Genomic DNA, 26937 nt, shown 5'->3' on the forward strand with positions numbered 1-26937 from the left:
CCTGGGGAGTATTTTTCATCACAGTAGTAACATAATCCTTGCTTTCTTCTTTCGGCCATTTCTGCAGGTGACACCTTTTGGACCTTAAGTGTTTGAGTTGTGTTGTGAGCCTGTGGGGGGCGACCTTTAGCGGAGAAATTTGGGTGACTATACTGGGCTGCTAATGCACGTTCCACGTTACGAGCTACCTTGCAAGCCTCCGTCCATGTGGGAGGGTGGTGCAATAGGACTTGGGCTTTGATGGCTTCTTTAAGACCGCTAATAAAACATTCCGTGTAGAACACATCTGAGAGACCCCAAGTGCGGAAGGCTAAGGCTTCAAAAGCTGTAATATGTTCATCCACTGTGCCAGTCTATCGGAGCTTAGTAAGACAACCCAAAAAAGAAGATTCCTGGTCAAAGCGGTCTGCAAGAGCTTTTTTGAATTTGGTCCAAGCCAGAAAAGGTCCATTGCAACGTTGATGCCATTCCCACCATTGCCACCTTTCAATGTCCAAGTACATGCTCCCCACCATAAGCTAAGTCGCATCATCTAAGATGTTATTTAGATTGAAATGCTACTCCATTAGTGCTATCCATGCTGCCGGGTGAGAACCATCAAATTTATGCATATCCAACTTAGGAGGTCGCTGACGGGATTGTTGGTGGGTGCGCTAGACGTGAGGAGAGTGGCTAGACTCACCCTCACTGTGTCCATTGCCATTATACGCCTCCTCGTGGGCTTCCTCCTTGCCCTTCGGGATTATGCTCAGGATCAGGCTATTTAGTCGGTCAAACTGAATGTGGAGGGATTGCAAGGATTCTTCAAGTTTGTCCATCCTTTCATTGGCCATAGCTTGAGCTCTAGTTTCTACCATGCACCGACCTGATGTTTTTGAAAATTGGGACCACCAAAAAATAAAATTTCACTAAGAATTGAATGGTACCATCGTGCTCAGCTCGTCGTCCTGATTCTGATGGGCTAGATCACCAATAAGCGCCCCGGGAGATCTCAGACCTTTTTTTTTCTTTTTATTTTTCTGAAAACTCCGTTAGGAGTTTTACTCCTTCCTTATGAATACTGCAGTCGCCAAATCCTCAAAATGCCAATGCGGCCAAAAGTCCTGCGAAAATTATACCGCGGTATAGGAAGCCCACACAACTACTCAGATTGGTGGATCTGAGAGATTTGAATGGCAGATCGGATAGCTCTGGGCGGCAGAACAGACTGCTGCTGCGGATCTGATGGATCTAATAGATCGGAATGGCTGGTCTGCTAACTCAGAACTGCGGGACTGATGTCTGCTGCTGCTACACCTCTTTGCGCGCTGATCTGGCAGATATGATGCGTGATCCCCAGATAGAAAAGGGAACTATGGTCTCGAGGAGTGTCAGGTGCTACAGATCGCAATATACAAAAGGGTCTGACAGTAGTACTCGACCTAATGTTTCAGGGCTCTAACTAAGGAGGATCAACCGTACCCTTAGCCGTACAACTCGACTACCCTATCGTACGGGCGAGTAATCTCTCTGAGTGCTGTTCTCGGTGTACTGTAGTAGCAAGACGGCCGAAGGTTTATCTATGGCGAGGTTGCAGAGGAGCTAAGGGGCTTCCGATATACCTAGAAGGTACTTGGAAGACAGTCCGTACGCGGTTCTGTCTAATGCGCTACTACTCGAACGGGTACCCACAGGGGTTACAAGGGAGTCCAACAAGCGTGACCACCTCTTGTATTTCCTGCGTGCATGCCTCCCCAAATCCGCAGGTTTATGCGCTTAACGACAGATCCCGTGGTTTAAAGACGCCGGAACACGTCTCTAGCCAAAAAAAAAAAAAAAAAAAAATTGCTACGAAATGGAGATCCCACTAGCCCTGGAAAGTGCTCTGATACCACTTGTTATGCTCTTAACCTGTAAAAAGATACCCAAATACAAAATATGCGAAGAAAGATACCCAGGACATAGAACAGTGAGAGACAACAACAAATATTTTATTATTCAAAAAGCAATGTTCACTGGCCTCTTCGAGGGGGCAACCTCCAATAGAGCAGAGCTCGATACAAAAATAAGACACAATGCTCCTCGCAGGGAGTCTCTATCCTTTATATATGACTCATACATGCAATACCAAGGATCAATACCATGGGTTTTATTAATACCATCTATCTAATACGACGACGCATTTGCAACTAACTGTGGTCCCGTCATTAATTGCGGGTTAACCACTTACAATTATTAATATGGTCTTTATTGACTCTTGACTATGACTCGATCCCATTACATAAATAAGGGGGTTAGGGTGGGACCCTAACAAATAATCCCAGCAGTAGTACATCTCCTTCAGAGACAGATGCTCTGGCTAAAACCTCGAATAAACACTCCGGCAGCTCCTCACCTCCAATCTGTCCCACAAAAAACCCTAGTGTCAGCCTCTAGGGACTGCATCAGACTCTTCTGCACTCAGTTCCCGACAGTTCCAGCTTCTACCCTCTGCGTCAACTTTCCCGGTAGTTTCAGCTTCTGCCCTCTGCGTCAACTTTCCCGGCAATTTTGGTTGTTCCCAACAGTTCCAGCTTCTACCGTTTGCGTCAGCTTTCTTGGCAGTTCCTGACAGTTCTGGTTGTTCTCAGCAGTTTCAGCTTCCCGACAGTTCCGGCTATTCCCGACAGTTCCTGCTTCTTCCCTCTATGTCAACTTTCCTGGCTGTTGCGATGATCCTCCCGACACTATCTCTGCCTCTCTGCTTCTGTATTCACTGCCCCTCAGCTGCAACTTCTGATCTCTCTCTCAACTTTCTCAGCAAACCCAGCCCTAGAAAATCAAAATCTTGATCTCTTGGTGTATTCTCCAAGTGACCCTCAAGCCTCCTCTTATACTTTTCTTGTTGACAAATCAACGGCCGAGATTAAGTCTCTAATCAACGCCTAAGATTAGATCTAGCTTGATCCATGACTTTTGGACCATTCTAACACTGTTTAGTATTAATTCACATTAATATTTTAATTTCCCTAAGTTTAGACCTGAGTTTAGACTTAGGGACTCCATTAAAAATATTAATTATTTTAATATGTCCCAAACTGTTTAGAATCTACCCAAACTCTTTCTGGGTATTGGAGATCTCATGTGCCTTAGCCTCTCCACCAAATTTCGTGGCTAGAGCACATCTGATGCTACCCCAAATCAACACTAACCCAGTTTTATATTAATACCCATTAATATATTATTTTTCCTAAGTTTAGACTTAGGAACTCCATTAAAAATATTAATTATTTTAATATCTCCAAAACCGGTTAGAATCTGCCCAAACCATTTCTAGGTCTTGGAGATCTCATGTGCTTTAGCTTCTCCACCAATTTTCATGGCTAGAGCACATCCGATGCTACCCCAAATCAACACTCCCTCTTAGCGAAGATTGTACACTAGTAATACTCCACACTAAGCATTACTCTGATCATACGGCATCAGTACCTGTGTTGATGCTAAGCCTCCCTGCCCAACATCCTCTACACTGTTGCATACTATACTGCTGCCCATTGCTATATCTGTACTGTAGCTCCCTCTGCATCCATGCTACTGCCGGTCCATCTTCATAACACTGCATTGCAACTCCTACTCATCATGTTGTATCGTGTTATTGCACTGCAAGATCATACCCATTTCTGCGACTGAAATAGATTCTTTAACATCCCCATCTTCTCCCTGAAATAATCAAACCTGGTCCTTCCAAGGGCCTTGGTAAGGATGTCTGCCACATGTTCTCTTGTAGCAGAATAGCTCAATTGTACAGCTCCTCGTTGGACACAGTCTCTGACAAAGTGACACCGGATATCAATATGCTTTGACCGATTGTGAAACACTGGATTTTCAAAGAGCTTGATGCAACTCCGATTATCACACATGATCCTCGTTGCCTCCATTTTTCTTCTGAATAGGTTCACAAGCAGTTTTCTAAGCCATATGGCTTCACACGAGGTTGTGATCGCCGCCATATATTCTACCTCAGATGAGCTCAGAGCCACGAACTTCTGTTTCCTACTGCACCAAGAAGTCATTTCTGATCTAATGTTGAAATAGTACCTAGAGGTACTTTTTCAATCCACTGAACTTCCTGCCCAATCTGCATCAGTAAATCCACTCAATCTGATATCCTTACCCCTGGTGTATAAGAGTCCATAATCCCTTGTAAATACCTAAGAACATGTTTGGTTGCTGCCCAGTGCACCCTCTTTGGTTCCACCATGAACTGGCTAAGGGTGTTGACATCATAGCAAATCTCTGACCTGGTATGACAAGATACATCAAGGACCCTATGAGGAGCCTGTATAAGGTGGGATCAACATTCTTATATTCTGATGCATCAATCTACTTCCAGTTGGTGATTATTGGAGTAGCCATGGGTCTACAATCCTCCATCCTAAATCTTTTCAGGATTTCTATAGCATACCTCCCTTGCCCAAGGAAGATCTCTCCCTTCTGCTACCAAACTTCCAACCCTAGGAAAAAATGCATTCGTCCCAAATCCTTCATATCAAATTATGTGGCTAGAATCTTCTTGCAGTCCCTAATGAGCTTGGATGATCATGTCAAAAAGAGATCATCCACATAAAATACTAAGATTAGCGGCTCATTCTCTACAACCAGATAGCAGAGATTTGGATTTGCGTCACTCTCAACAAATCCCATCTTCTGCAAGTAGCCATCGATTCGACCATACCATGCTCTAGGTGCCTATTTTAGACCATACAGGGCTTTCTTCAACCTGCATACATGAGACTTCTTCTCATGTGTCTCAAAGCCCTCTGGTTGTTTAATGTATACCTCTTCTTCTATTACCCTGTTCAAAAAAGCCGTTTTGACATCCATCTGATGAATCTCCCGCCCCATCTGTGCTGTAAGAGATATCACGGTCCTAATAGATGTATACCTAGCTACTAGGGCGAAGGTTTCCTCGTAGTCAATTCCTTCCTTTTGAGCATACCCCTTAGCCACAAATCTAGCCTTATATTTGATCATATATTGATCCAGGACCTTAATGATAGCTCAAATTTCAAAGTGTTCGAAAGAGTGTCGAACCTGAGCGACCGGATAGATCTCATTTTCCTGATTTCGACACCGCGAACGGTTCGAAAAATCGACACTGTATGAAGGAGTTATCACAATTTGAAAAAGTCGAGTAAACTGCAAATTATGGACATTTGACCAAGATTAATTTGGTTTTAAGCGCTAAACCTTCCTTAAGCGGTATTTGGTGCACCCTAAAGGTGGGAAGCAGTATTCCTAAATTTCACGCGATTACCCTTAGCGGTCGACACATAACACGGGAAAACCACTTTTCTCGCGCGCTCTCAATCTAATATCGATTGTGCAAGATTTCACACGAGATTGCGTCATCATCATTCGATTGGACGGGTCACATCGACGGTGGAGATTGGCCAAGCTAGTTGGCGAGGGGTGACGAGATAGCCATTGAATCGGACGGGATAGATCGACGATGGAGATCGTCTGGGTTAATTGGTAAGCGGACGATGTGATATCCGTGGGATCTAAAGAAGTGAGATCAATGGCGCAAATTGAAGCGCTTGATAAAAGGTAAAGTCAAAGAAGGATTGAGTGGGATTGATCGATGGTGGAGATTTCGCTAAGTAAACAGTCCCACGCGGTTGCCGATTAATACGACCGCCAGCCTTATCCCTAAACGTCGGGGATTAACCGCTCCATATGCGTGCCAAAAAGTTATTGTAACGACTACCTCAGACGGTCAGCTTGGCGAAGCGACTAAACTTAGGCGAATATGCTCTATTTAGTTGGAGTTAGATACAGTTCACCAAATTTGGTGGAGTATCCCTAAGGGATATTTGCTTAAATGCACTCCAGGAGCAGTTTTCATCCAGAGCTAGAGAAAGAGAGAGAGTGAAACAAAAGGCTAGCTAGGCTAATTGTAGCTTTTTGAAGCCAATGGAATAGTCTAAAGAAGCTGAAGAAGTCATCTTCATGGAGATTTTCATCCAGGGAAATTTTTTGGAGCTGAGGACCACCAGGAGTTGGAGGCAATTATAGAATGTTAAAATTGGCAACCAGGGCAAAACTTCATGTGGGTCATCTTATTCATGGCTGATAATATTTTTATTAGATTCCTCTTGTCGAGAGGTGTAGGATTGATATAAAGATCATCCGATTCCGATAAGTATTCATGGAGATATGAATTTATTTTGATTATGGAATTATTATCAAGCCGACCTACAACTCATGTAGGCTCAGAAGCCCAACAGTCGCATCTATTCACCCACCAACGTTGTGTATAAATATAAGAGGACTTTTCCTCATTTGGACTCACTCATCTCATCACATCTCTCTCTCTCTCTACTACGCAGAAATGAGTCTCTTCTCTACTGCGCTGAAATGGGTCTCTCTCTCACACATGTGAAGCCGGAAGCTGTTGAATCTGAAGCTGCAACTGCAGAAGTAAAGATTGACTTGCGTGGCCTAGAAGATCTCCTCTTTGGAACTGCGCTGTAGGTTCATCTGAACCTCCTCTGAAAGCCGCAACTTTTGGTGGTGGAATGAAGTCAATCCAATGAACAGTTTGCAAGATATCGACTGCCCTAGTTTGAAGCCGGAAACTGCTGAAACTGAAGCTGCAACTGCAGAAGTAAAGATTGACCTGCATGGCCTAAAAGATCTCCTCTTTGGAACTGCACTGTAGGTTCATCTGAACCTTCTCTGAAAGCCGCAACTTTTGGTGGTGGAATGGAGTCAATCCGACGAACGGTTTGCAAGATATCACCTGCCCTTGTTTGATAATGAAGCCGCTAATGCTGATGCTATTGATCTAGAGTTTGCTACTGCTAATATGAATCAGATTTATTGTACTATTTCTCTCTGCTGAATTATTGAAGATAAAAGAAGATTTGATCAAAGGGTTTCCCCACAAATTGTGGGGTTTGTCCCTGGCTAGCTGCCACATCTTGTGTCTCTTGTCTTGGCTTGTTTTCTGTTGATCGTTTAATGTTCTATATGCACTTTACTTTATGTACGTGTGATTGCTAATCTTTGGAATATAATAAGGAAAAGAAGTAAACTGTTATAAGCATAGAACATACCATAACTTAACATGGTATCGGAGCTGAGGTGAAGACAAAGCCCGAGCAAGAGCAAGAGCAATCATTGAAGAGAAGATTGGCAAGGCTATTCTAAAAGAACTATGGGGTCCTCAACACTCTTTCCTGCTGAAGACAAGCTCCGTGAGAAAGCTGACTATCACGGATGGAAGATGTCTATCAATTGAACCCTTGAGAATCAAGGAGTGTTGGATCATGTGAGAGGCAATATTGTTGAGCCTCCGTCAAATGCATCCGCAGTTGCCTGAAACAAATGGAAAAATGGAGAAGTCAAAACAATACAAGATCATCCGAGACTCTATCAACAAGCACTTGATGGCCTACATCTCTGAACTGGACACCTCCAAGGAAATCTACGATAGACTAGTGAGTTTATTTAAAGTTAATGATGCAAATCAAGTTTTGCTTCTTAGAAATAAGCTGAGGGAAATCAAGAAGGGTAAAGATGAAAGTATGCAAGCATACTTCTTAAGAATCACCGAGATCAAGAACGATCTCCTATCTATTGGGGAAACTATTACTGATAGAGAAATGGCACTCACAACTCTTGGAGGATTGCCATTTGAATGGTATGTGTTCAGGACTACTCTTTTGAACTATAATGTAATTCTTGGTTTCGAGGAATTAATGGCTAGATGCATTCAAGAAGAAACAAGGGAAGAAGTGCAAGAAATGCCCATGCCTAAAGGTCATCCTACTGCCTTTTCTTCTCATGCAAAGAAAAGAAATAATTCCGGGACTAAATCAAAAGGAAAGGCTGGACCTAAGGCTAGAAGAAAATGACGATGTTACATTTGCGATAAAGCAAGTCACTATGTATGAGATCATGAGCATCATGATGAATGAGATCATGGACATAAAGGGCAACATGAGATCATGGACATATAGGATAGCATGATGATGATGCACACTAGTTTGAGCAACATTATGATGGATTAAATCATGGACATGGGCAGCATGATGATAATCATGATTAGAGAAGCATGGTACAATATGCAGTGGTGCAACTCGAAATCCCTTTGATGGCAATCAAAGGAATGACAAATTCAACAGCAAAGGTAAGAGGAGAGCTGGGAATCAAGGAAGAGGACAAGCATTCAAGAAGGCTAGAAATTCTAGGATGTATTAAATGCACCTGACCACAAAAGGAACCTAGTGTCCATCTTGGCAATGGAAGACAGAGGCTACAAGGTAACCTTCAACAATGGCAAGGTATGTATATGGAAAAATAATGTTAAAGATGCCTTTACTCTTGGGTTTAGTGTTGATTCATTATATCAAGTCGATGGAAGTCCGCTAGGTGTCATGTCTTGTGACACAACTCTTTAGTCCAAACTTTGGCATCGGAGGTTTGCCCACCTTCATTACAAAGCTCTACCCGATGTAAGACAGATGGTAACAGGGATGCCCGAATTCCAAGTAGAGAAAGAGGGTGTATGTCCGGGATGTGCCAAAGGAAAGCTCAAAAGGGGACCATTCCCCTCAAGCCAAAGCAAGACCTCTGATATATTACAATTGGTTTACTCAGGCATACCTGAGGTTGGCATTAAGAGGGAGACTAGTACACCACACACTCCTGAGCAGAATGGTGTGGTGGGAAGGAAGAACCACATGATGACGAAAGCTGTTCGGGCCATGCTACATGATCAAAGACTTCCAAAGTTTCTATGGGCTGAAACTACAATCACCGCCGTATATGTACAAAATCGATGCCCTGCATTGGGTTCCTAAACTCCTGAAGAAATGTTCACCACCGGTCAAAGGGAAGTCGTGATTAGTCATGATGTCACCTTTGACAAAGATATGGCTCTCAGCAAGGTGGACAATCTGCTGACTTTGAGTAGCTCTCAAGAAGCCAACACCAGGAAACCGAAATAAGAGGATGATGAATCAATGCTTGATGTAGAAGAACCCATGGATCCGATTGATCCTCATCCACATGAGCCTTCCTCTTCTAGGAAGAGGCCTTCATGGCTTAGGGGGATACTTGATGATGCTGAAGGACATGCTACACCCTGAGGAACCTTCCATCAAAGTAAGAAACTTAACAAGTACCAGGGATACCTGACCATCATGAGCACGATCATACAAAATGAACCTTCATCATTCTCAGATGTCATCAAGCATTAACTATGGAAGGATGCTATGACCATAGAATATGAGTCTATTATGGAGAATGATGTCTGGGAAGTAGTTCCCAGACCCTGGACAAGACAACTGTTACTTCAAAATGGCTTTACAAGATAAAGCATGCAGCAAATGGAAGTATGGAAAAGTATAAGGTTCATTTTGTTGCTCGTGGTTTATCCCAGAAGGGAGGTATAGACTATGATATTTGCACCTGTTGCCAGATATACGACCATCCGCTTGATCATAGCCCTTGTGGCTTCACAAGGATGGAATCTACATCAGATGGATGTTAAGACCGCGCTCTTGCATGGTTCTATCAAAGAAGAGGTCTATGTGGAGCAGCACGAAGGATTTTAGATTTATGATTGAAAATCTCATGTATGCAGGTTGAAGAAGGCTCTCTATGGGCTGAAGCAAGCACCCCGAGCATGGCATGAGAGGATCGATAGCTACTTGATGAAGCTAGGATTCACTAGGAGTGAAGCTGATCCTAACCTTTACTTTAAGGGTGAAGATGACAAGCCTCTCATACTGGTGTTGTATGTGGATGACCTCTTTCTAAGAGGTGCAAACCCTCTCATTCACAAATGTAAGAGGGAGAAGGCTTCTGAATTTGAAATGAAGGACCAAGGACTTGAAGTGTGGCAGAAGCCAAGGGAAATTTTCCTATCTCAAGGAAAATATCTGGTAAATATATTGGAAAGATTCGGTATGATGGACTGCAAGCCTGTGACTACCTCGAGGATCTTAACTTTTAGAAGTTATATGGTTGTGATGTCGGACCAGACTTGGGAAATGCCTCTGAGTTTCAAAAAACTCATTCGCATTGATGTTCTTGGTGAACATCCATCCGAACATATGTTTTGCAGTTAGCATTGTGAGCTCGTATTTGGTTGAGCCTCACTGGATTGATGCCAGGAATCTTCTGAGATGTCTTCAGGACACAATCTCTCATGGATTAAGATACACTATCCGAGATGTGAGACTACTTGGATATACTGATCTTGATTGGGCAGGCAGTGTGGTGGACCGTAAGAGCACTTCCGGTTACTGTTTCACCTTGGGATCTGCTCCGATATCCTGGATGAGTAGGAAGCAGAAGTCGGTGGCTTTGAGCACCGCCGGAGCAGGATATATTGTTGCTAGCATAACCTCGTGTGAGGCAATCTGGTTGCGAAAGCTCTTCGGTGAGCTGTTTGGATTTACATTGGATACCACTGTGATTCTATGTAACAACCAGAGGCGGGATTCGATTATTGAGGAATCCCGTATTTGTCAATTGCTCCAACAGATAGACATCATCTGGGATATGGTAAGTCAATGAGCAAGGAAGCTCCATCACATTAAGATGATGTACAGGTTGATACACCTTGTCAAAGCCCCGAGGAAAGATCTAATGTATGATTTTCCCAAACAACTTGGAGTTGGCAAGAAACCCGTGTACAAGGGTCCTGCATGTTGCATACATTGAGCTCTGGGAGCTCTGAGGGCTTGCGGTTCCTACTGGAGCAACATATGACCACAGGGTGACTCACCCTCCCCTGGTGGTGCACACTGGAACAAGATGATTCGCTCTCTTGTGGGACAAGATGATTCGCCCTCTTGTGGAACAGGATGATTCGCTCTCCTGTGTAGCAGGATGATTAGTTCTCCTGTGAGGCCTGGATTGATGTGTTCTCCATGGCAACCTGGATTGATGTGTTCTCCACGGCGATTGTAGCAGGATTGATGTGTTCTCCTGTGAGGACAGGATTGATTAGTTCTCCTGTCGAGGCATCCTACCCATGCAGTCTGGGACTCATGGGAAGTACCTCTCATCTGATCAATGAGCAAGGAAATGAAGTTAGGGACCATAGTAGTACCGATGGACGCATCGTTGTATCTACCGTACTCCCTACGCTAGGATGACCTCCATTGATCTGGGATTAATGATACTGGTCTGGGACCAGTGGTAGGAGTTGTACCATACTATGACGCTGACTTCGGGTCGGTTGAGACTGGTCTGGGACTGTAGGTTTTAACCCTGTACAGAAATTATCTGCATACGAATTCTTAAACAAAGAAAATAAACAATGCGAGAGCATAACCCATAAAACACATATGCACAGAGATTTGTCCCTGGATCCCAAAACCGGGACTACCAACTTGATTTTTCATTATGTTCCTTTCAATGTTACAATACATATTTATACATGCCGAAACATCCAATACCATGGACCGAAATCCATCGTGGACTGAAAACCATCGCGTCCAAAAAACATGTGCAAAAATCATGCACAAAACCATAAGCGGGTCCGCCCATAAAGTGGGGTTACGGGTGCCCTTCAAACCCCCTATTAACTACGTGGAAAGAATATAACACAACCCAACAATCTCCCACTTGTTGTTTTCTTTCCACAGGGGGCCACAGGAGAGCTTAGTCATTTTTTCAGCCCTGAGATTCCCATTGCTTCTCTACACCAAGAGAACTTCTCAGAGCTCACAGATTTTGTCAACGCATCTGCAGTATTCTTCAAAGTGTCCACATTTACTAGCAACACCTTTCTGTCTTCTATCATATCCCTCACAAAGTGATACTGAACATCAATGTGCTTTGTCTTTGAATGATAAGCAGGGTTCTTTGTCAAGAAAATTGCACTTTGGCTGTCACAGTCTATTCTTATAGCTCCCTGTACTAACCCCATACTTGAAAACAATCTCTGCAACCAAACTGCTTCCTTGCTTGCATTAGTGGCTGCCATGTATTCTGCCTCTGTAGTTGATAGTGCCACTACAGATTGTTTCTTACTCATCCAACTGACTGCACCTCCAAATAGGTTAAACACATACCCACTTGTAGATCTTCTCTGATCCCATAAAGTGGGGTTACGGGTGCCCTTCAAACCCCCTATTAACTACGTGGAAAGAATATAACACAATCCAACAGGGACTAGTGGTACATACTCCGAGACTGACTTCGTGTCAGTGCAGTACTGGTCTGGGACCAGTGAGAGTGGTACATACTATGACGCTGACTTCGGGTCGGTTGAGACTGGTTTGGAACCAGTGGTACACTCTCTGAGACTGCGATACTGGTCTGGGACCAGTGGTAGGAGTTGTACCATACTATGACGCTGACTTCGGGTCGGTTGAGACTGGTCTGGGATTAGTGGTACATACTCCGAGACTGACTTCGTGTCAGTGCAGTACTAGTCTGGGACCAGTGAGAGTGGTACATACTATGACGCTGACTTCGAGTCGGTTGAGACTGGTCTGGGACCAGTAGTACACTCTCTGAGACTGCGATACTGGTCTGGGACCAGTGGTAGGAGTTGTACCATACTATGACGCTGACTTCGAGTCGGTTGAGACTGGTCTGGGACCAGTGGTACATACTCCGAGACTGACTTCGTGATAGTGCAGTACTGGTCTGGGACCAGTGAGAGGTACATACTATGACGCTGACTTCAGGTCGGTTGAGACTGGTCTGGGACCAGTGGTACACTCTCTGAGACTGCGATACTGGTCTGGGACCAGTGGTAGGAGTTGTACCATACTATGACGCTAACTTCGGGTCGGTTGAGACTGGTCTGGAACCAGTGGTACATTCTCTGAGACTGACTTCGGGTCAGTGCAGTATTGGTCTGGGACCAGTGAGAGTGGTACATACTATGACGCTGACTTCGGGTCGGTTGAGACTGGTCTGGGACCAACGGTACACTCTCTGAGACTGCGATACTGGTTTGGGACTAGTGGTAGGAGTTGTACCATACTATGACGTTGACTTCGGGTCGGTTGAGACTGGTCTGGGACCAGTGGTACATACTCCGAGACTGACTTCGTGTCAGTGCAGTACTGGTCTGGGACCAGTGAGAGTGGTACATATTATGACGCTGACTTCGGGTCGGTTGAGACTGGTCTGGGACTAGTGGTACACTCTCTGAGATTGCGATACTGGTCTGGGACCAGTGGTAGGAGTGGTACTTACTATGAAGCTAACTTCGGGTCGGCTGAGACGGTTGTTGAAATGGCTCGTTCCATGCTACAACACAGGAGTGTTCCAAACAAATTCTGGGCTGAAGCAGTATTTACTGCTGTTTATCTTCTTAACAGATCACCCACTCGGGCTGTTACAGGGAAGACTCCTGAAGAGGTTTGGTCTGGCCGTAAGCCTAAGATCAGTCATCTCAAAGTTTTTGGCTCAGTTGCATATGTTTGGATTCCAGCTGCTAAGCGCTCTAAGTTGGATTCCAAAAGCCAGAAACTCATGATGACAGGGTACAGTGATCATCACAAGGCCTATAGGCTGATAGATATAGCCACTGGTCGTCTTAGCTTCAGTCGGGATGTAGTCTTTGATGAAGACAGAGGATTCTTTCAGTCTTCTTCTTCTGAGCAGTGTTCTGAGGATCAGCCTCACAGTGTTCTTCTTCCGGTCGGTCCACCTGATGGGAGGGATGATGTAGCATCAGTATTTGATAATACTCTATCTGAGCTTCCTCCAGAAAATAACCCTCCTCTTGCGGCCCCTATTGCTCTTGAGTCTTCTCCACCTCCTCCTGATATTGGTTCCTCTACTCCTGATATTGCTTCTTCTACTCTTCGGCTTAAATGGTGGGCTAAAACCATTGGTGATCTCCGGGATGATGAGCTCCTTGAAGGTAGAACTTCTAGACATAAGAACAGACAACAGTCTACAGTCAATTTTGCTCTTATGGCTAACCTACATAGTACTTTTGAGCCTCAAACCTATTCAGAGGCTAAGGGTACATCTGAGTGGGAACAGGCTATGGAAGCCGAATTCCAGAGCCTTCAGAAGAATCACACATGGACACTTTCTGATCTTCCTGCAGAAAAAAAACCCATAGGTTGCAAATGGGTGTATAAAGTGAAATACAAAGCTGATGGAACCATAGACAAGTATAAAGCTCGTCTTGTGGCTCGAGGGTTCTCACAGAAGGAAGGCATTGACTATGAGGAGACTTTTGCTCCTACAACCAAGATGAGTACCATAAGGCTTATGCTTGCCCTAGCAGCTCAGTTCAATTGGAAAGTTCATCAGATGGATGTAAAGAGTGCTTTCCTAAATGGTGATCTCCAAGAAGAAGTCTACATGACGCAGCCTCCAGGATTCAAGGTTGCTGGTCAAGAACAGAAAGTGTGTCGGTTAGCTAAAGCAATCTATGGATTGAAACAAGCTCCTCGGGCTTGGTACATGAAAATTGATCAGTACCTGACAGATCAGGGTTTTCAGCGGAGTCCATCTGATGCAAATCTGTATATCAAGCATACTGGTGATGATATCTTGTTTGTGGTTGTCAATGTGGATGACCTTATCATTACTGGCAGTTCTGCACATTTGATCCATGGGATCAAACAAGATTTATGCAGAACTTTTGAGATGACCAACTTGGGACTTCTTCATTACTGTCTGGGGGTTGAAGTTTGGCAGACTGAAAATCAGATCTTTCTCTCTCAGTCCAAGTATGCCAAAAATCTTGTGGACAGGTTCAGAATGCAAGATTGCAAACCGGCCACGACTCCTATGGAACCAGGGCTCAAACTTTCAGCACAGTCATCTTCTCCCCTTGTGGATGAAACTTTATTCAGGCAATTAGTGGGCAGTCTCATCTACCTTACTGCTACCAGACCTAACATCAGTTTTGCAGTAAGCTACATTTCCCGCTTCATGTCAGCTCCTAAAGCTGATCATTGGCAAGCAGCAAAGCGTGTGCTACGATATGTGCGTGGCACTTCTGATTATGGTCTCCTATACACTCGAAGTTCCAAACCTATACTCCGTGGTTACACTGATTCTGACTGGGCAGGTTCGGTTGATGACCGTAAATCTACAGCTGGGTATGTGTTTAATCTAGGATCCGGTGCTGTTACTTGGACTAGTAAGAAGCAACAGGCAGTGGCTCTCTCCTCAACAGAAGCAGAGTATCGGGGAGCAGTTAAGGCATCCTGTGAGGCAGTTTGGCTTCGACGTATGCTTGCAGATATGCATGTTTCCCAGACAGGGCCTACTTCTTTGTTTTGTGATAATCAGGGAGTGCTCAAACTTGCCAAGAATCCAGCCTTTCATGAACGAACAAAGCATGTGGAAACTCATTGCCACTACATTTGCCAGCTTGTTGAAGACGGCTCAGTTCAGTTACAATATGTTCCCACAACAGAGCAGCCCGCCGACATTTTTACCAAGCCTCTTGGTCCTGATAAATTTGTAAAATTCAGAGGGTCTATTGGTGTTGTAAATAGATTGAGCATTAAGGGAGGGTATTAGAATAATTCCTATTTTAGTATTTAATGCTCATTCCTTTTAGCTGTTGCTATTTGTATTCTTTTAGCAGTTTCTTAGATGGAAGGAGTGATTAGTAGATATATTCAAAATTTACTACTTTTGTCATAGATTAATGATTAGACTTGTAGGCTTGTGAATTTGAACCTTTTTTGTCTTGGCGGTGACCAAGTGACATATTTTGTAAACATTATTATTTGAATTTTGGACATGACAAATGTTGACAATTGCTCACTTGCTAGATAAATCATAATATGCTCTATGTTTTATAATATGCTTAAATGTTTTATGTTTTATAATATGCTTAAAAATTTGATGTATCTTTGTAATTGCTAGAATATAGATGGTTGATGTACATACTAATAACTACAATGGAATCATGGATGCCATATCTATCTTGATTTATGCAAAAATATGCATGTTTTCATGTCTTCTACAACCAATTTGGTATTTGGGATGTTTGTTTTGAGTATAAATGCAAATATATATATATATATATAGCAGACGCTTCGCTTCCTAGATTTTTGGAAAATGAAGCTTCCGCGTCCCTGCTTCCAAAAAACATCCCCGTTTCGTCCCCGCTTCATGCAACATTGCTCCAGACGTCTCAGTCCTAGGCTAAACTATGATTTTTTGATATATGTGGCTTGCAGGCTATTGCATATATCTGTGGAGGTTGTTAGTTCCCCACCAACATAAGTCCTTTAAAAAAAAACATTAACTCCTTGCCCATGTTTTCTACAACTTTCTCTTTGATGAAACTGTGTTTCACAACCAAAGCCTGTTCCCCTAAATCCTTTGGTTATGCTTCACCGGGAGTTTGTTGTATCTCCTTGGTCATTTGTTTTGCTGCCTCCTTGAAAGCTTTAATATCAATATCTTGTCCTTCCTTAGCCTTAATAATGTGCTCTGCCTCTTCCAATTGTAATGAGTCTGATTTTCTCTTCATGACATTTATGGATGAGGTTGCTAAAGGTTGGGCAGGTTCAACATCAAAGGCTGGAGTTGTTACTGGTATAATAGCTTGATTTGTTCTTTCACTCATGCTTGCTTCTGTTTCACCTTGCCCCATAGTTACCTGCACAATTAACTGTTCCTTGCTACTATGAGGCAAAGAAAACATGTTAGCCATTTTCTGAATTTCCTTTTCAGTTTCATGAATATAAACAAAGAGGTCGTCTTGCTTTCTCAAGCCAGAGATGATACCATGATGATCATATCTCCAATAGACATCATGCACCAAATCAAATAAGAGCATTTCTTTTTCAATAATGTCAACTGCAGTTTTATGTCAAGCAATGAGAGAGAGAATTGTATATGGGAAACTAAAGAGTGCCTTTTTGTCTTTTGAAGCAAAATGAAACTCATTTATAGTAATTCTTTGCCTCAATACCTCATAAGCGAATATTTCTTGGAAATCCTGAGAGGGGGGTGAATCAATATTTCTTAGCAATTAGTAACTTATTAAACCTTTCAGAGCATTAGTTAATCTTCAATAGTTATTTAAAACCATAAATAAATAGTACACAGTGAACACGACGATTTTTTGGTGGAAAATCCCCTCCAGCCCAAAAATCACCAAGCGTTTTTCTAATTAGTTATTTTAATCTTCAGCTCCAACTGAAAAGAAAGTCCCAACTCCCTAGAACTCTAAAAAAGCATTCATTCTCTAGCTCCCACCGGAAGGACACCTCAACACCCTGGTTTTATCAGCAGCAAGTTGAAATGATGCTTCAACGCCCTAGCAAGCTCCAACTTTCCCTAGCACCACCCTACCACCCTGAAGTGTTTTCAGGCTCCAATTTGAAGGTGAGTTCAACCACCTTCCTAGCATTACCCTACCACCTTGAAAATGAAACATTTAATACAAAATTGTGGACTCTCATATCAGGGATAATAGTCCACTTACAATGATATACAATGATTTTTCTTGACCAAAACCCTAAGACCTAAACACTTGTCCCAACAAAGAACCTTATGACCAAATGACTCCTGATATTCCATGTACAACGATGCTTTTGCAAAATTTTGATAAGACTTTGAATTTACATACCACAACCAGTACAATGAAAATGTCTCTGAAGTGAGGATGTAGCTCATGATGAAACCTTGAGTGTTTTAAAAATCAGCTGAGTGTTTTAAAAATCAGCCGTTTTGAAAATGTCTCTGAAGTGTTTTCAAAACGGCTGAGTGTTGATGATTGTCAATAGGAACAATAGAACTCTCACTTCTATACCAGTGTTTTAAAAATCAGCCGTTTTGAACCAATAATTGGTCAAACACACTGATTCATTAGTCGACCGGGTCAAACCGGCAAAAAAACCGAGTTTGACCCCTCATTTCGCCCAGAAACCATGAAAATCGGTGCTAACCTGCCGGTTTAGGAAGGAACCAACCGGTTTATGGTTAAGTTGGTTGGTTCCATCATAAACCGGCTGATTAGTTGCCAGGGCCACAGAGGACCCATGCGACGCAATTTAGGAAGCTTCTAGGGTGTTTTGGAGGGAAAATATGGGTTGTTTCCCTCCAAAAAAACCCTCTCCAAGCTTTTAAAAGGAGTTCACCCCCTTCATTTGCCTCACACATCTCATTTGAAGTTTTTGTGAGTTTGATTGGGAGCTTGGAGAGTGTTGAGTTTTTGCTAGAGTAGTGGAACAACAGAGAGTTTGAGCTAAGTAGTAGTCATCATGCCTCCAAAAGCCAAGGATATTGCATGGGCTCATTGTGATATGATTGATGGAAAAATGATCTACAAATATTGCCAAAAATCTATTGAAGGAGGGGGTATTAACAGGTTCAAGCAACACTTGGCTGGGATAGGAGGCCATGTAAAGCCATGTGGAGCACCAAATGAAGTAATAGGGCATATTAGGGCAGAATACCTTCAGAAGTTTGAGACTCAAGTCACTGAACCAATAGAGAAGTTTGTGACTCAAGCAGTTGCAAAGTTTGGGAGTCGAGACTCAACCAACTGAGTTTGATCATGATGACTCATGAGAAGTTTCAAGTGATAATGTTGATCACTATTATCATATATGTAGACTTGTAGTAGGCCAATGGCCCCATAGTTTGTAGGCTTTGTTTTTGCACTCTAGAGGCCATTTAGAGCCTCATTGATTATATATTTTGTTGCTGATATGTATTGCACTTGGTGCCATTTTTTATATATTCACCTTTACATAGTATATATACGAAGAAACTCTGCATATTTTGTGTCTATTGGTTTGGAATCATGGTTTTAAATATTAAAAATAGTTTTTTCATTAAAAATTAATTATTTTATGTATTTTTTTAAAAACCAGTTCATTTAGACCTGACCAGTCCCAGTTTGACCAGTTCCACTTTGAAACCCGGTTTATTAGGTGGACTGGTCCGGTCACCGGTTCCAGTTTTTAAAACTATGTTCTATTCTCACCAAAACACTGATAATTAACCAAAACCTTACTGCTGCAACATACAATACCAGTTAAGAGTTACAGTCTAGTACCTTGTGGATGTCTTCCTTCTGCTGTCAACTGTAGGTGACCCTCTTCTACTTCAAACTGTAGGCACCAATTTTGATCTTACAACTGATAATACTGTGCAATCTAATTGTTCTGAGATGATAACTGTGAAAGGTATATATATATATATATATATACTGTACTTCTGTTTTATTTATGCATCAAGTGATTTATCACAAGATAATACTGCTGTCACTTTTATTCAATAACTTGAGTCCTCTGTCTTATTCAAACTTCAAATTCTGTCTCTAAAATGAAAACACTCAACTTGCTAAAGTCTGCTTAGGCCGCAATGAAATACAATTGAACTTTGTAGATGGAACAAAAATGCTGATCTGGAAGGTTCTTTTCAAGTATGACAAATCCACAGAGGCCGAATAGGTGAGCTTCTTTAACTGAATTTTCTAGCAATTATAAGCTACGGTGATTGCGCCAGGTAGAATCTGACACAAGTGCTTGGTTTAACTTCTTTTGGGATGTGTTGTGCCTGCAACTAGGTCTCTGTCCTCTTGTTCAGTGATCGTGCACTTGATTCATGAAAAAACACCTTCCTTTGCAGAGAGATTTGCTTCAAAGCGAGGTCACGAGCATAATATTCAGATATGATCACACTATCTGAAACTTCAGAAGAATAGTAATCTCGAAATTAATAGTTTCAAGTCTGGAATGAAGGTCTGAAGGGTTCCTGAATGTGTCGTTTTGGATTGCGGCTATAACTATTACAAAACATGCTACAAATCTGCGCCTTGAATAATAGCCTTGTGCAAGATTTTTGGTTCTGGAATGATGCCCTAATGAGGGCCGAGGGGACTAGCCATCCTTTAATCAACAAAGATCACCATCTCTGCTTTGAGATGATGCACTCTTACTGATAGTTTCAAGAAAACAATCGAACCTTCAGGTGTATGGTCATACACTGGACTGAAATGCCAAGGGAACAGGACCGAAAAGATACACCTGTAAAAGAACACCCAACGAATCCCAAACCAGAGAAAAAACAAATGAAACCCATGTCTCAAAATCCACTCCCTCTCTTCTGATCTTACGCTGTCTCCTCAGGGGCCGATATAGTTCAGAGCAATATCACATTTGATTCATCGTTGAGTTCGTACTTTGATGAGATATCAAGGGTTCTTTTTTATAGAATTTCAAAGGGCAATTGATTTCCAATTTTCGAAGGTGAATTTCATATTTGAAGTTTAAAATTTTAAGCAAGAAACTCCTTTTGGGTTTTTAATAATTTGCCTTCCAAACACTTAAATGCCCTCAAAAATCAAATAATATACACAAGTAATTTTTTTCCATAACATTCACCTTTTTGGGGTTTTGCTTGAGCCATAAGATTAGAACATTTAAACCTATGTCATAATTTGACTTTTTGACTTGGTCAAAAGAAGAGCTGCCACCTTAATAACCTTTGGGGGTTTTGCCCACAGACTGGGGTCTTCAACTTCAAACAGAGATATCTCACAAACCATGAAAAACTGCGTGACGTGCCACATACCACCAGAAACATCTTGATGAGGAGAATCCATCTAGTGTGGTATGGATGCAAAAATCAATGACTTGCCATGCCATATTAGTCGACAAAAGGCGGGTGTTGCTTGAGTTGGGGTAATAAATTTGTGAAGGCAATAGGATTCCTTCTCAAAGCTACAAATCCTAATATCAGAGTACAAATTTGAGAGAGGTTTTCAGTTATACAAATAAATCTATCCTGAAACCCTTTCCTTTACTCTATAGTGCTTAAAATAAATATTTTTTGTACTTAGAGTAATAGTTAAGTCATTTCTAGCCACTTTTAAACCTTATAATTAAATATGGGAATTTCTGGGTGAAATAACCAAGAGGATTTTCACCCAAAATTAAAAACAGTTATTTCCATCTTGTCAGAAATCCACTTTTAACTGCAATTTTTGTTGAGGGGAGACCCCAAAAGCCTTAATATGACCCTCACACCATTTCCAACAGTACACTAATCATCTGGTAGTGGTATGGCACTTGTAGGGTGGTTGTCATAATAAAATCAAATTGTTGTCCGTCTTTTGCAAATTTTACAGTCTGCTACACAAGACAACAAGCTGGTTTCATTCATAACTCTCTAATGGACAACCCAATCCACAAAATAATTACAATTTTTTTACATATTTTCCTGTAGGCCACAATCTACGGGTTACACAACATATTTTGAACGATTAGCACTACTAATTTTGTTGTCTAGTTTTATGTTGTTATAGTCACATATATTATAGCCAGATCGTTAATAGAAGCAAACACCTCCACTCTATGAGACTCCATTTAAGGCACTAATCTTATTTCGGAGTTACTTTAGGCTATATTAGTGACTCCTCCCTTGGCCATTTAGGGGATGTTGGGCCTAAATAACAAGGCTTCAACCAAGGTGGTAATGGGTCCACGCCCGATGTGTGCTCATCCAACAAACTGCCAAGACATAAGCAACAATCCAGAGTTTATCAGTAACAAACCCAGAGGGCTATTTCTACTTCCTAGAGGGCCTAGCAACGTTGTCAGTATAGATCCGACACTATAAATTAGATGAGGTCACCCAAAATTTTGCATGCAACCAAAATTCTCCTCCAATGCCTCTTCTAAACAATATTTTATCTATAATTTCCTCCATTCAAGCTTGGATGCTAATGAACCTAGCTCTAGTGGGCGTTGATGTATTTGCATTATTTTCATTCCATATCTTCTTTGTTGTGTGCTAGCCTGTTTGTGACTTGCAGGTCTGTCCTGTGGGCAAACAGACGGCAACCTATTGGCATCTAAGCCATGAAAATCACACAATGATTGCACAACTTGAGCCACACCAACCCTTATCTTGGCTAGACTTTTTGGTATCACCTCCCAACTACTGCGAGTTTCGAACCTTGGCTGCATTACAAAATGAAACCCTTCAAAACCCAATCGCACTAGTGGGATTTACCATTTGTATCCCAAATCTTAAAACCATTCTCTGTGTACAGTTTTACCCTAGATATGATTTCAATTATTAATGCAGTGTTCATATCTTAGCATAGAATAGTGTTGTACTTTACTACATCTTGATTTACATAGGATGCATTTCTGTCCTCGTAATTTTTATAGGCACTATTCCACTAGGCCATCCCATTAACCTACTTTTATGACCATGCATTGGACATAGTGTGCCATTTTTGTTCATCATTATAACAACATTTTATCCCACACTATGTTATTTATAGTATTTTAATTTTTACATGCAAAATGGAAAACTAATTCATATTAATATGAATATGTTGACTATGACATGAAAAATCCATTATTATCAAAATAATGAATATCTAATGCTCGATGGAAGAACTCAATTTTTTAATGTGTATGCAAAGGTTTCACATGAGAAACAAATGGAGAGGAACTAGATTTTGATAGTTTACGTAAGATTTTCACAAGTATTTCCATGTGACTAGGAAATTAACGAAGAGTTCACCATAATATGTTAGTGAAGATAGCATTGTAGGTAACTGCCTCACACAAGAATGTGTATATCTATTTAATCCCTTCACTAAGGTTGGCAAGATTAAATATTTAACAATCTAGGTATTATAGGAGGAGAATAGTTGCATGCATCACTACCAATTTTTCTAACACATAAATCATCCTCAAATCACAGGAAATATACTTCATAAGAAAGGCACATTTCTTCAGAGGGATTTCTTTAAAGACTTGATGACCTTATGGTAATTACAAAGCCTACGTGGAAGTGTCAATGAACAAGAAAATACTATCAATAGCATGCTAAAGTTATACTGATTATTTCACAACTTTAATATAAGATTAAATTAGAATTGACATTCCTTTAGACATTTCACTGCACTATTTCAGTAGCCAAGACATTGAATTATGTTTGAGACAAAGCATGTATACTATGAGTTTGGTAAAAATCGTAGTACTTTTGGTTACAATGCTTGGAATTAATTATTTATACAAAAAACACTTGTTAGGATAGCCTTTTATCAATAGAGCAAGTTTATATTTAGTTGATAGTAACTTTAAATCCACAGACACTTTTGAAGCTATCTCAATTCAAATTTGAAGGTACTAGGACATAAAAATATATGTCTAACAAGAAAAAATCTAATTTTTATATGCCATAAAACATAGAAAACACTAAAAATGAAAATCATAATAGGTCTAAGATTTTGGAAGCTTCCTCATACCGTTCTAAGTTCTCCACCAAGACCAATCTCCCCTAGGAACGCCATGCCAAAAGGTATAGGAATCTCGAAGAAGCTGTGTAAAGAGAGTGAATACGAAAATAATTTATTGAGCATTATAACTATTTAAACAAATGAAAACACTTTTGAATTTATATGTTACAAGAATTACTTTAGCAATACTTAAAGAAACCATATATAAAGGACACCTGCTACAAATTGACGCTGCAATTGCAAGATCTGTTGCAGTTTCTCGTAAACGTACTCCTCCGACAACGTTCAAAAATATAGACTACATAAACATGGCATAGTTTAAATGTATCTCCAGCCACAACCTTCAATAATAAGCAAAAATACTAACAAAATATTATATTAGTTATTATTTTCTTAAGCAATAGAATCTGAAGAGGAAATTCCAATTGACATAAATACCATCCAAGTAACAGCGATGAGACCAGTCACTTTTTATTTGTCATTTCGTTACTTCAAGATTCAATGTTGAAAACATGAATCGATACATTATAACTGGTGCTATGTGAACATCAACATAATGATCATAATTTTTAGGACAATGCTGTAAAACAAGAACTTTCGCCAAAATAACTCTGCTTAAACATGGTTAGAAGCAAGACAGTGACTGACAAACAGCATTTAACAACATTTGAAAGGTGTCCATATGTAGACCATGAAAGAACATAAGTACTAAACATGACATTCTATAAGGGAACATTTACCTTAATTAATTTTGAATTAAATACAAATAAAGTTTAAAAGATTCAAATGTGGTAGGTGTCAAAATTCCAAAACTGAAATCCTATTGCTGCAGCTGGAATTTATTTTTCTAATTGTTAATTATTTTAACAATTTATTTGCTATGGAAAATATCAAATAAATCACACTGCAACCTTCACAAATAAAATACTGTGGAAATAATAGCATTGGAAACTAAGAAAATACTAGCCCATACACAATAAAAATGACACAGTTATTTTTGGACAATTGTCCCCGGGAAAAACCCAACTTGAGAAAACCGGTGCAGCAGTTGATGGTTTTATTTTATTGTACAGTAGTGAAATCTGAGTACAATCTATGGATGCCCAACTGGCAATCCAAACAGCAAGTATCTGATAGAAATAATTAGACAGAAAAAATTCTCTCACCCCACAAGCAATCCCGACAGTGGCTTCTACAGAAAATTGGTTGTCCAAACCCCAGCATGAGCCCTTCATTTATGAGCTAGTTTGGTGGGCTTGTCACCAAAAGTTGAATTATTAGAACATTATTTTCTTTTTGGGGCTTATGTAGGCCAAGGAGGCGAATTCGAACTCCTAAGTTGTGTATAAATACAAGTGACATGAGTTCATTTGCTCATCATCACTTTGGTTTGGATCTCTTATCTCTCTTGAGATTTTCGCACTCTTCCTAAAGATGAATTTAAGTTTTATGGATGAGATTTTATGTGTGGATATTGGTCTATCTTCTCTTGGAGCTTCTTTATTGTCAATTGTGAATGGTTGGATATACTAAATTACATGTAAGTATGTGGTTTTTGATGTTATTCTTGTTTACTTTTGTCATATATGTTGGACTGAGATTTTCGTTGTTCTAAATATAATTGTTGAATGCATTTATTGCTTAAAATTGTGGAATTTGTCTCTATTATAGCACCTCTCAATGTATGGGCCATGTAATAGGAGTGAAATCTCCTAGGGGTAATTCTATCAATGAATTTGACCTTGACAAACCAATCCTCTTGCACATCGAAGTACAAAAGCTGCAAGGTTGCTTCTTCCTGAACTAAAAGGCAAACAAAGTGATCTTGAGACCTCCATGACTGGGAACCTAGAAATCCTACTCATACTCAACATAGACTCCATTCTCCCAAAGATTAAGGCACTGATCTACCAAGACTTGTCACTAAAAACCATATTCTTTCACCTCCTCTCAGGTCTAGCCACATTGTGGTACCTAGGGCATCAATTTCTCGACAAGCTAGCCATCAAAAAAATTTGATCTGCTAGGGTCTGGTGCGCTGGCCTTTCCTCTAGCTCTCCAATTTTGAAGAAAGCCAACCCTAGCTCCAGGATCAAAACTTGCCACGCCATCCCAAAAGCTAGTTCCTCATAGGGTCAAAACAACATCTTTGAGTGAAAACACTTTTTTTCATCTTTTTCCCACCTTGTTTAGGGTAAGAATATCATTGGTTGTTACATTCCTTCCTCATACCCTAAACTTGGTCCAATTGACCATGTGTGGTCTCGTTCCTTTGAAAGACCATTCTTCAAGAACCATCCGGGATACCAATTCTAATAAGGATTTTAGGGATTGGGGCACTCCTTTACAAGTCCTATCCCATAAACCTAACCCTCAAATCCTTTCCTCCTCTCCCTGGAATACATAATAACTTACTTAAAGAGCAAGCAAGATCCGTCCTTCAATTCTTCTCGGAAAGGGTTTATTTGAGTCACTCATATCCATTGACTTATTCTTCATTGGTGACTCCATACATATTGGGTCTCCTCCCATCGGTAAAAGTCCGTAAATAGAAGGGATCCGTAACTGAGGTAACAATGGGCTAAGTCTCCATTTGTTGCCCTTCCCCTAGCATTTTCCCTTTAGGGATCTCTCTTAGGTCCCCCGCTAGTTTGAGCGGTAACAAGCCTCTTTAGAGGAAATTGAATGGCCGCTTACGAGTTTGCATGTAGAAGCTTCGAGATTGTCACACATTTGTCTTGGGATTGTCAACATTTGACTTGGGATTGGCTCCGAAACTTTTATATAATAGAGTTATGGGCTCTCACTATGTATCCATTGTTACAACTTGTTGTGCTTGGGAAAGCTCTGCTCTTATGTACACTTGTTCTCAATTGCAATAAAAGACTTTGGGGTTCATTCATAAGTTGTTGTTCCATTGGTGTATGATGATTGGCTCACTATTGGTATAATTTCCTTTGCTCATGCCTTGATTTATTTTATTTTTGTATGATCTTGTAGATTTGTTGATGTAAATCTATCTTGCATTGGCAATTGATTTAGGAGTATGCTCTAGGCGTGAAAATCTTTAGTTATTTTGCAATAAATTTCTAGAGTTCTCTTATCAATGCTTATTTGCTAAATCTATATGTGACTAATGTTTGATTGACGTTTTTTAGAGGAAAATCTTGTTGGGATTCAAATATCAAGCATGAGGGGAAGTCTTTGGAGAGACCAACCCACTCTTCATAGATTCTCCAAGGAGCTCCCATTGGTTCTTTGAATTTCCATAGTTTTATCTCATAAAGTGGTTTCTTGCAGGGATTTTCTTGGACAGAGCTTGTGAACAAGCAAATACTTCATAATTTAAATCTCTTTTAAAAATCGTGCTTTCATTGATTTATTTAGCTATTTAAGAGCATTTTCCAAACTAGGCAAGTGATAGGGTTCACTCCCATCACTTGATTTGGTTTCGTATATTATTTTGTATCATATTTACAAGCTCTCTTTACACTAATCTTGTCTTAGTTTTGCAGCCCATAGTTGGAGTTTTGACACAAGTGTCTTGAGGAAAGACTATTGGAAACTCTAATTACCTCTCTTGTAGGACCTCTCAAGCATTCAAGATCTATTCCAAGGCGGTCATGGGCACTAGGAGTTGCAAAGAAAGTTAGGCCATGGGCTCTTGTGGAGATTATAAATCTCTGATTTTAAAAAGACTTCTTTAGCCTTTAAGGTTGCTCTTGTTTGGAGGGATA

At 40.8% G+C, this 26937-nt stretch overlaps 1 protein-coding gene across 2 annotated transcripts in view; it reads right to left on the reverse strand.

Annotated features, from left to right (window-relative positions):
• LOC149257915 (DNA repair protein RadA-like protein) overlaps positions 1–26937 on the reverse strand; it is a 396618-nt gene that overhangs the window by 19799 nt on the left and 349882 nt on the right. For both annotated transcript variants that reach the window (XM_089414587.1, XM_089414584.1), the window contains 2 exons: positions 23416–23498; positions 23210–23282 (listed from right to left, as the gene is read on the reverse strand). In XM_089414587.1, the coding sequence (XP_089270713.1) occupies positions 23210–23282; positions 23416–23498 (156 nt within the window). The remainder of the gene's footprint in view (positions 1–23209; positions 23283–23415; positions 23499–26937) is intronic.

The sequence above is a fragment of the Pinus tabuliformis genome, chromosome 6 (assembly GCF_031772625.1).
Source record: "Pinus tabuliformis cultivar Carrire ecotype Pingquan chromosome 6, CPIR1, whole genome shotgun sequence".
NCBI lineage: Eukaryota > Viridiplantae > Streptophyta > Pinopsida > Pinales > Pinaceae > Pinus > Pinus tabuliformis.